The sequence below is a fragment of the Acanthaster planci genome, linkage group LG01 (genome assembly GCF_054643075.1).
Source record: "Acanthaster planci isolate LZ-2023a linkage group LG01, COTS_SCS, whole genome shotgun sequence".
NCBI classification, from domain to species: domain Eukaryota; kingdom Metazoa; phylum Echinodermata; class Asteroidea; order Valvatida; family Acanthasteridae; genus Acanthaster; species Acanthaster planci.
In genome coordinates this window covers 21,929,595-21,940,665 of record NC_141777.1, presented here as the reverse complement: position 1 = coordinate 21,940,665, position 11,071 = coordinate 21,929,595, and the positions used below count along the sequence as shown (strand labels likewise).

General features: G+C 41.7%; 1 protein-coding gene across 3 annotated transcripts; it reads right to left on the bottom strand.

Moving 5' to 3' along the window:
• Positions 1–2,714: 2,714 nt before the first annotated feature.
• On the bottom strand, positions 2,715–7,555 carry LOC110990121 (UPF0696 protein C11orf68 homolog). 3 transcript variants are annotated; one of them, XM_087147538.1, is made up of 6 exons: positions 7,474–7,500; positions 5,692–6,028; positions 4,962–5,189; positions 4,292–4,489; positions 3,259–3,587; positions 2,715–2,844 (listed from the first exon to the last, which is right to left on the bottom strand). In XM_087147538.1, the coding sequence occupies exons 2-6, from the start codon at positions 5,988–5,990 to the stop codon at positions 2,831–2,833; spliced, it is 1,068 nt and encodes a 355-aa protein (XP_087003664.1). In that variant the 5' UTR covers positions 5,991–6,028; positions 7,474–7,500; the 3' UTR covers positions 2,715–2,830. The 3 variants fall into 3 exon arrangements, with proteins under 3 accessions (XP_087003664.1, XP_022110661.2, XP_087003653.1); XM_022254969.2 differs by lacking the exon at positions 2,715–2,844 and having other exon boundaries at positions 2,873–3,587; positions 5,692–6,003; positions 7,474–7,555; XM_087147527.1 differs by lacking the exon at positions 2,715–2,844 and having other exon boundaries at positions 2,873–3,587.
• Between the last annotated feature and the right edge of the window lie 3,516 nt (positions 7,556–11,071).

Sequence of the window (11,071 nt, the reverse complement as noted above, 5' to 3'; positions counted from 1 at the left end):
AACCGAATAGAGTTTTGTCATAAAATAAATAAAATAAATTAAATAGACTTTGTCATATAAATAAAATAAGGATACATATGTATCTGATTGGCATGAAATGGTAATTGCAAAGTCTTAGCTTTCTTAGTTTTGGGTGAGTGTTTCATTTTGAATTGCGTGTAGCAAGAAACAATCACTCCGTGAACATTTCGCTCATTATGAGATGTTAGAAACACACATTGCACGCTATGGTTCCATGTCTGTCTACAACAGAACATAGGGCTTTTCCACATTTCTAAGGTTTTTAGAAAAAATGCACTAGCCCCACTTGCAGGTGCTACACAGAATGAAAAGTTAAAGTCACAAAAACCTATGGGATTTGGAGAAAATGTAAAAAGCAGGAAAAAATAACAGGATGGCGTCATCATTACGTCACAACACGGGATTCATACTTTATGAACTTCTACCTAGTATCCATAGTTTTACATGGATTTGACTTTAATGAGGAAATAAGCAATTTGAATAAACGTCAAATATCAAAAAAACCAAAATATTCAAATGATCATGTCGTCATGACTTCAAATCACTTACATGTGATGTATATGATCAGGAGTTTAGGTTCGTCCTAAGGAGGGAATTACTGTACGTTGAGAAATATGAGAATATGTAAATCCAAATTCGATGACATCGTCATGACTTCATGAAGGTTTCCAAGCAACCCTTACGCCTACTTGAACTATCTAAGGTCTTGCCCAAAGAATTTTGGAGGAAAAGTTGCTTTGTTTTGGAGATATGTCCAACAGAATGTTAAAATGAGGAAATGAACAATTCATTGAAAATCATGCGATGAAATCATCATCTTGGTTTGCATGTCAAGTCTCAATCCAGACACAAAAACGAATGGTTCTGGAGATATCGACCTACAAAGAATGCCACTCTGTGGGCATGCCACGAGACAAGTGATGGTGTATGATGTCATTCTTCAAGAGCAATCTTTGCTATGAGTTCTTTGCTTGAGGCAACTTTGATGACGATGCTAACTTACAGAGGGATTTGGAAATACATGCTGCGAAAATTCAGCACAACTTGTTTTTATACGCATTACTATTCACTGTAACAATACAAAGATTTAAATACTTTTCATTGGAAGAGACAAGATGGCAATTAATCAATTTTTTTAAAAATCCCTTTGTCAATACTTTACAGAGGGCGCTATATTGGTTTCAGCACACAAGGCACTCCTTGTCAAGAGAACATAAGAACACAAATGTCCTCAAAGATATTCACGGTACCAACAAGGTTGTGAAGAAATATCGACTACTTCTATTGTCCAAACAAGCAGCTTATCATGATAATTAAGTAAAAAGCAGAATTTACTCGAACAAAAATGTGGAAAAGTGTGATACAGGAATATGGACAATGTCTCTGGCATGAAACCTAAAGTTCTCCCTTTCACTGCTTCAAAGGAAAATTCATAGTGGCATTACAAAATATTCTTACATTTAATAACGTCATAAAAATAATCCTATTAGATGTCCCCTTTAAAGTCCCATGTCAAAAAGCTGCACAAAGTCTATGGGCTTTGGGGAGAAGAACAAAATGAAATAGACTGGCCTTGTGTTTGTCATGTGATTAACACATAGCTCGTTTGGATTTCTGTTTGTTTTGTGTATCTTCTTTACAGTGGGTAAATTGGTATACAATTTAATAACGGTATTTTAGAGTGTTGTAAACACTGGCCTGTTAAACATACCGGTATTTCACTCAGATTTCACGTGGCACATTGTTACATCATCATTATGTCACACTATCTTCTTTCTTCAACACACCCCTGTCCAGTGACTCATGAATGACTCAACATGATGTCACGACAACTTTGGCATTTAACATTCCCCGCCAATAAAAAAATGTGTTCAAGCTAACTGGATGTGCAATACTAGATACTGGTCTGTAAAAGTACACCTTTAATGTTATTGTCATAGTTTTCACGTAGACAGTGTTACCGCCTGTAAATAAACAAGTTGAAAATGAAATAGTCAAAAATCAATGACAAATCAAAGCATGACAACGTCATAACGTCACTGTGAAGTTGTATTTGATTATCCCACTTAGTTTCAAGGTAACCATATATTTCTGTAAATGATGCAAGGTTTCTGTTGGTGAAATTTAATGAAAATCCCATTCACTTCTCTAAAAAAACTACATAAAAAGTCTTTAGACATCGGGGTAGAACAAGAAGAACCACAACAAGCAAAAAGGCTTCTCTGCAACTACGTGAAAAAGCCAAAAGAACAAGAATGGCTTTTCTGTAACCATGGAGAAAAGTTTACAAAGAAAAACGAAACTGAAACAGTTACACAGAGAGAAGAGAAAAAAAGATGCTCGAATCAAAAGAAGAATGCTTCTCCAAACTTTGCAGAAAAGCCAAAAATAATGGTTTACAGTCTTTTTGCCCCTTTTTAAATCGCCCCTAACCACTTTGCCCCATCCCCACTTCGCCCCATCTCCACTTTGCCCCATTTCCACTTCGCCCCATTTCTACTTTGCCATCTGTTTTGAGTGTGTTACAAGCCTCTTCAAAAAATGGTCGAGAGAGGAGTTCCACAAACGACACGTAGTTACTATAGAAAAGTCTACGGCATTAAATTAATGTCTACTGCATTATCCATTATGATGAATTAATGCATGGTTGGACTAGCATCGGGGTTATTACTAGCATAATGGATAATTCTAGACAATTTTTTTAAAAGCAACACATACAATTCTGTTAACATAATTCTGGTAATTGTCGATGCATCCAGACAGCTGTACCCGGAAGATCAGATAAAGATCTTACTTGTTGAATCCAGGCCTATGCGTCTGTCACTGAAGAACAAAATGAATGAGCATGGGGCGAAGTGGGGAATGGGGCAAGTGGTTAGAGGCGAAGTGGTAAGGGGGGAAGTGAAAATGGGGCGAAGTGACCGACACCCAAAACAACAAGCCAGTTCAGTATTTAAAAACTCATGCTCAACAAAAAGTGCTTCCAACACCTTACAGAAACAAAGAAAATGCATGTGAGGTCTATGTCCTCATCAACACAGCCACAAACCAATTTGCACTTTGGTCTCGAATGACCCTTTCCTTTTTGACATACCAAACTGGCAGGGAAGTCAGGCCCTATGTGTGGTTCAAAGCCTGTGCAACATGCAGTTCACGTAGGGGCAAGATTGAATTGGGCAGATCTTCACTCATACGTCGACGTTATGATGGAACGGTTCTTTCGGACGTCAAACTCACTTGTGTAGATGGTTGGCTTGAGTCCCCACTCATTCCCCCGGTACACGCCCAGGTAGGAGAAGGCATCGGGCTTGTAGGTCAGCTGGCAGCGGATGCCCAGCTTCCGCAGCCTGGCTTCAAGTTCCATCACCTCCACCTTGTCTGTGAAGTCCCGGGAGTAGACGCAGAAGACATGCCGCGGGCCGTAGATACCTCCCACGGTGAGTGCTGAGCTGACCTTGGTGGATACTCCCAGGTGGCCGGTGATGGTGGCTTGGAATATCCTCTCCCATGTCAGGTCTGTGTGAACTCCCGTCTTCTTCCAGACTAGCCACTTGCCGACCAGACATCTATTTGGAAAACCCAGAAATGAAGAAGATTAGAGGTCTATGTTTGTTATTCAATCCTATATAACACATGGAATTTTTGGGGTATGAGTTTTGTAAATATTAGAAATTTGGGTTTGAATTTTAACTGGTTGAAACCAATGATGGGATCAAATTAAAAGCCGCAATGAACTCGCAGGCAAGTAAATGGTACAATTAATCAAAGAGCAGCAGAGAAAAACTATGTACAAAGTCTATGGGATTTGGTGAGGAAGAAAAAGACAATGGAAGTGAAAAATCTGAACAAAATGAAAAGGCTTTTCTTCTAACCTCAAGTGAGAGAGCAAAGGATCACATAGTGACTTATGTCTACTAGGAAACAAGAAAAGTGCTACCTGGAGTCAAAGGAAAATGCATTCTCTGGGACAATGGTGTCTTTAAGGATAGGCATGCAAAGCGAGTGAGATGCAGAGACCCACTTGTATCACAAAGTAATTGGCTACAGGTGCGATTAAAAACACCCAAGAAAACCATTCTCGCATTTGTGATATAAAATACAGATTTACGAGAGCCTCAACACACTAGAAATAAGATGCAGATACAAATTTTCATATAATCTGCTGTTACGGATTACTGAGTGATGGTCACAAGAATACTCATCCACTGAGCTGGCTTGGCCCACCCTTGTTGAGGATATACCATCATAATAATGACAACGTCCAACTCACCTGTTGTCCACAGCAATCTGTTTGATCTTCTCGAAAGTCACAGGTCTTCCCGACTGCACTAAGTCCTCAAAGGCCTCACAGACGCCATCAACGTCCTCGCCTTGGTATTTGATTTTACCATCGTCACACTTCCTTTTCATGTAATTCCTCACTCTTGGTGCTTTGGCCGAGATCCAGTGAATTGGTGATCCCTTCACTCTGGAACATAGAGCCGCCCCCACAAAAGTGAGTAATACATGAGCTATTACAAAGTTGACAATGAATACACATGATGTACCTAGAATCAAATAGTAACCCATTCTGCCCAAAGGCATTTGCCATGGCTAACAATTAATAACCTTATAATATACAGGTAGCCAAAAAATTATTATGTATGTCTATACATGTAAATCTAGATATTAAAAATGCCGTTTAGTTGTGCCTGTTCAATTCCGACAATTCTAACAAGAGACCCCTTGCAGTTGGTATTCCGTTACAGTTCCTTTAACATGGCACGGAACCATTGAAAAAATAAAGCAGAATTCCTCAACACCAAAAGGTTCCGAAAAGCCAAAGGAATCTCTCTCTTTTTGATAATCATTACAAATGAATTTTAAGATCTGTCGTTGACATTTACAGAAACAGTCAAATCCAAAACCAAACCACTCCAGAAATTTGCAACAAGCCTTACTCTCTGACTCTGGACGGTGGGTACATGGCCAGAAATTCCTCCGCAGCATGTTTCAGGCTGACTTCCTCCTTCAGGTTTGGGTCAAAGATGAGCCAGCCACCCTCGTCAGCAGTGTTGGCTTGAGCGGCTAATTCTGCCGCCGTTGGGCGTTGCCTGGGGTACCCGCCAGTCTGCTCATCGGCAGGCCTGAGCTGCGGGCTCAGTGAGTGTGTGTTCTCGTGGGATGAACTGATTATAAAGAGAAACGACAGAAGTAACTTTGGAAAGCAAAACCTGGCCAAAAACTCCACAGCAGCTAGAACTTGAAACAGAAATGACAAAACAATACATCTGGAAAGTCAGATTGGTTTCCTTTCTTTCATATTTGTGAACCAGGTACAATCCCCAGCCCAGTCTGCATGTGAATTGGATTTTCAGTAGTACCAAATTCAATGGACCATCATATTCTTCAATTGTAAAAACATTGACAGACCCCATCTCCTGTTTCACCCAAAAGAAGCTTCTGGAGGTTTCCTCCCACTTCTTAAAGTTTTACTACTCTTCATAGGTGCCTCCCTACAGGTTTCTTCATGCTCACGAGCAACAGTGTCAAAGGCCACTTTTTCAATACATGTACTCGACTTCATCTCTTGGAGGCTTTAAAAACAAACTGAGAGTGCAAGACAACTGGGCAATGACAACTTCAAGGTCCTGAATTGAAGTGACTGGAGAGTATCAACAACAAACTCACTCATTCACCCACGGAGGAGGGGTCTGTCTAGCCAGTAATTTTTCCACTCTGCTGACGCACTCCCCGAAGTCGCCGTCGACCCAGCTCCCCGTGCCGGCCACTGACTGGGTTTCTGCAAAGCTGTTGTCCACCTGCTCCGACACCCAGGGCTGAGGGGCACCAGTCTTATCCTTGGCATGCTGGGGTTGATCGGCTGGGTCTGTTGAGGGTTGAACATGTTGGAGTAATTTGACGAAGGGGCTGAAGTCTGTGTAAATTGGCTCCAGTGGCGGCATGTCCTCTTCATTGGAGTCCGCCATAGCTACAGGCAAACTTTTGGAAAAGTTAAAATGTTGACCTGTTAAAATAAAAATGCGAACACATTTTTACATCCAAGACCCAACTCCAAGTGGCCGTAAGCATCGCCAGGATGTTTTTCAGTGGAAACAAGGCAAAGCACTCATTAGACACAAACTGACAAACCTTTCATAGTGAGGAGAGGTCAATTCTGAGGTATTTTCAAGCAAATTGCTAAATTCTCAACCTCTTTCCTCTTTTTCTACTTGTTCAGTTCTTTTCTGTCCACCTTTTTCCAGGGGGGGGGGAGCTGACCAGTTTGTGTGCTTGGCTAGCTCCATTTTGAGCCCTATGGCCAATTCCTGTTGGAATGTACCACCTTCACACCTAGGCCTACATCAGGGTGCCCACCAGCCTCTGTTTCCTTGGCCAGTGAGAGGGTGTGACTCGCACTAAATTTTATACACAGAGTAGATGTGCTTTGGGAACAATCATGACAATGGTATAAACCATTATCCTGACATGACAATAAAGTGGTACCCCTTTCACAGGCCATGTGTGCAGAAGAAGCTGCGCGGAATTCGTGGTTCCAGTTACACCAGTGCTTCCAGGAGACTTCGTCCAGTCAGTGGTTCAGCTTTAAATGTTTGATTAGTACCCTGAACCATGTGAACTGGTACTGACATGATTTTGTTTTTGGACTGGCACGGCATCTAAACACACAGAGTGTTTATAGAGACTTTGCAACTTCAGGCCTAGGCAAGACAAATCTCTATCCAATATTCAAGGTTTACTTCAAGGTGTGAATACTGGCGTCAATAATCATGCCTAAAAATTCATGATTTGCTCAAAGTCGCAGAGTTCTACATCATACATTGATGTCAACATCTACATTTATGTCCAAAATTCATGACATGCCCCAAGTCCCAAATGTTAACCCTAACACTCCTCAGTCCTCCAACAGGTGAAGGATTGAGGAGTGTTTGGTTTAATGTCAACATTTACATCCACATTCAGTAATCCAATATCAATAATACTAGAGTAACCCATCCTACACCGGCAACCTCACCAAACACCTAATGTTAGCTGGCCTGTGCTGGAGATAAAGTTCTGACGACATTCAACTGGGCAAGTTTTGAATATGGACGTGAACAATACTGACATGACTTCTGTCAATGTTTGCAAGCTGCAGAGCAACTTGTGAATTTTAGCAGTGAAAACAGACGTCAATATTTGCGACTTGGGACAGGTCGTGAATTTTTGACGTCAATATTGACGATTGGCGATGTCCCTTCAAAGCCACCATACCTTGGAGACCAGCGTTTATGATATTGACATGGTTTTTGTGACAGTAAATAACTTTGCCTTGAGCATGGTTTTAGGAAAATTCTGAGGCCTATATCTGCTACACCCAATCGATTATCTAAGTTTTGTCTGTCGAAATGCTTTCACAATCGATCCACTAGTAAGAACACAACATAGGTCCCTACATAAAACAAACCGTACCTGTCGAACTTCAGAACTTGGAATTCGCTCTAGTTGAAGTGCGCCCTCGCCGGCCGGCAGAAAATGACTGGCGGAATCGAAAAGGCATAGTTTGACTATGTCTGGACTGACTCTGGAACGCCTGGTTATTATTGTTTTTCCATCATGACGAGATGAACTCGATGAAACATTGTAGGACAATGTGTGGACAGTGTGGTTATTAGGATATTTGAACTTAACAATTCCACAAGCCGCCGCCAGCCTTGTTGTGGGCTTAGTGCATAGATCTCTGTTTAATTTTTATCCTAATAGATCTCTATGGCTTATAGTCAGTGTACCGCTATTTGACCTCAGTTTTGCTTAATGGTTTCCCCCTTTTCATTTCTTTCTGCACATGTCTAGTTCACTGTACACGGTATAATGACCTTACGTGGATGGACATGCAGTCCAGTCCCCCAGTTCCCGGAGATTCTGCCCCCCATCCCGCCGACCGTTGGCTTGTCTAGGATGTCTCTCCGGACTGTTTGTCATGGATTATTCTTTAGCACTTCCCCAAAGTAGAGCGATAATGAAAGAAAATATAAAATAATATTGCTCCTATTAGTTAGATTGTTACAATCTGTTAATGTCTAAACTTCGCAGCATGCACAAATAGCAGCGCCTGCTTGGCCTCAGCTTTTCATGTTTGCTGGAAAGCGGCCAACAGACTCCTGATCGCAACCTGTTTAGCTGCACCTAAGGCTTTGCTACTTGGAGGATGGAAGGGCAAAGCTTGAAGTTTTACTCCAAGATATTTTGGATTCAGCTTAAAGCTGAGTAGCTTATCTGCAGTCGCAAGTTTCACCTTCAGTTGGTGGTTTGCAATGTTGTTTCGCAGGTGGAACATTGACTAAACTTTCTTGATGGCGAAAAGTTTCAATGTCCAGTTCTTCAGGTACTGACAATATGATCTCCGTAGCAGAGGTCATGTAGCTTCTCCTTCTGGGGCGGACACTGTACATGTGAGAGCAACATCATCAGCGTATATTCTCTCAGCAGTTGTTGGTAAGTCAGACGTATAGATGTTGTAGAGGGTCGGTGGAAAAGGACAGATCCCTGAGCAACCCTGATCCCGTGTGCATCTGTAACATGCATTGAAGAATGTTGGTCAGCCAGGTAATATTACATCGGTCTAGATGAAGTTTAAAGAGAACAGTAACCGACGGAGTTAGACTGGGATCAATTGCCCACGGGGGACGGAATCCCCTAGCTCTTTCCCTTTGTAAATTTTGTCAACCAAACCTTTATGTGGGGATGCATGCTTTTTCCCCATCTACTTGCTTTCCAGAATGTTTAATATCCACATATTTACCAAAATATCTAGCACATTATAGCAAATCAGAAGGGAATATTGCAGTCTCTGTTGCAGCGTAAAGGCGAGGCCGCGTCCACATCATTTGGCTACGGCTTGAAGTGATGCACAATTTCATGGGAACTGGCAACGGCTACTACTGGAGACTCCCTCGTGTAATTTCAAGGCGCTACCTGAATTTAGGACATGGCCTAATTTTGCCTGTCTAACGGAAATATGTTGATCAACCTTAGTCGATCGTAATAAATTTAGTAGTTAAATACAATTTAGTTCGCCTGCCACCCCTGTACGTCACTCCGTGCCAAGTGTAAGGTGTAGTGAGGTGCATCTCTGTGGGTGCATACTAAATAAAATACTGAACGCACAATTATACCATTCTGCTTTGTTCCCTACACAGCAGTGGCGTAGCCTCGGGACGGGGGGGGCTGGGGGTACGTGTCCCCTCCCCCCGCTGAAAAAAAAACGGATGAGTGGATATTGAACAAGGCAAACAAAAACTTGCCCCCCAAAAACCACAACACTGAAAGCTGGTGCAGCCTCCCCTTTACGATAGCCCCCTTTGTGCCCCTAGTAAAATCGTAGCTATATACGCCACTGAAAAACGGATCCCTCTACGTGGATTATTAAAAGTTAGTGCAAAGAAGTGAGATGTTGTTTTATTGTGCAACTCAATTTCACCAGAGCTTGCACAATTGCGAGAGTATCATGTTGGTAGGGAAAAAACAATCTATTATATTATAAACCAGTGAAAGTTTCGACCAGGGTGGTACAATGCGTTGGGAAGCATTTTGCACGCGCTCACAAGATTGAGCGCATTAGCGTTCCATTTTTTGTTTTTTTTTTAATGGCAAACTTATGGTTAGGTACGTTAGTAGACACACTAATAATTGATCAGAATTATTAACTTCAAAGAACGTTTTGAATGTTTATGTGGGATTTTCTGATATATTTATAAGTATGCTGCGTTAGGTAAATCTCATCTGAATTCTTGCCCATTTCCGGACGCTGTCGTTTTTTTAATTTCGAGGAAATTTCACGACACTGAAATTGTTCCAAACTTGACGGCATAAATTATGAATATTGTAGTGCCAGTAGGCCTATGTAGCCAGATGAATTTATAGATTTTTTTTCAAAAAGAGGTTTGGCAACACTGTATGAGGACAGTCAATGTGCGCCGCGTTTGAGGACCCTTATTTTGTGTCCAATTTTTGTTGTAGTTATGTACACACAGGTTCAAGCCATGTTGTAGCCCACACTATACAAATATATTCAGTCAAAGCGTCAATCCCACAAGGGTTGGGTGAGTTGGGTAAATTTCATCCCTTTGCAGTTCCTCAACATGTTTTTATAAACTTCAAAAAGCTCTTCGATACCCTTTTGTATTGATCGTGACCTTTACACAACTTGGATTCAACTATTTTACGACTACTGGTTAACGAACGTGCCAAGCGCAAAACCTTAATAGAATAAGAATAGAAGGGCATCAGAGTGTGCGCCAAACTCTATTCTTGTAGTCGACATGACATGGTTTTGATACGTCTGGAAACCAGCCAAACTCTTGACAGTTTCGCCAAACAGAAAATGCGCGCGCGCGTTTAGGCTGATGACGTCATCACTTTAGGCTGTCCTGTTTTCCGTAAGGCGGAGAAGCCCCCGCTTGTAAACTCTTGGAGGCGCACTATTGCGAATCACCCGTACTGTTGCAACGGTATACCTACCCGTGTACGTGTTGTGTCATACGGATACGCGTACGGACGTACGGACAAGAACAAAATTAACTTGGATGCGGAAACTTTCCACTACCCAGAGAATAAGTTTATCCTGCTTGCAGCCTGGAATTGCGTATTTGCCAACCAACGGCTTGTAAATTAAGGCTGGTCATACAAAAGCAAAAGAACGGTAGGGACAAATCTGACACAGTTAATTAACAAACAGAAGCACCAGGCTCTACTGTACTAAATGCTAAATAAAAAATGTGACCCTCATTGTAAAAAATGGGGGCAAATGTAAATTTTGAGGTGAAATCTGATACCAGCCAAAGATTATTTTCCCGCAACTCTTTGGCTGTGCCATTCGTACGAACAATATGAGAACAGATAAGTCTTGAAGATTTGCATGGTGAAGAGGTATAATAGAAAGTAGGTTTGCGGTAGCACCATAGACGTATCTCTTTTGTGAGTATTTGCGGTTCTGAAAAGAACCAGTGGTACTCGACGTTTCGAGCAGTATGGAACAGTCTGATACTGCGCCTCTTTGGGAAGGTTCGGT

Coding starts and splice junctions, on each gene's coding strand:
- LOC110990121 (XM_022254969.2), bottom strand. CDS start 5,990: ATGGCGGACTCCAATGAAGAGGACATGCCGCCACTGGAGCCAATTTAC. Junction 5,190..5,691: donor CCTCCTCCGTGGGTGAATGA/GTGAGTTTGTTG, acceptor CTTTATAATCAG/TTCATCCCACGAGAACACAC. Junction 3,588..4,291: donor CAGATTGCTGTGGACAACAG/GTGAGTTGGACG, acceptor TTTTCCAAATAG/ATGTCTGGTCGGCAAGTGGC.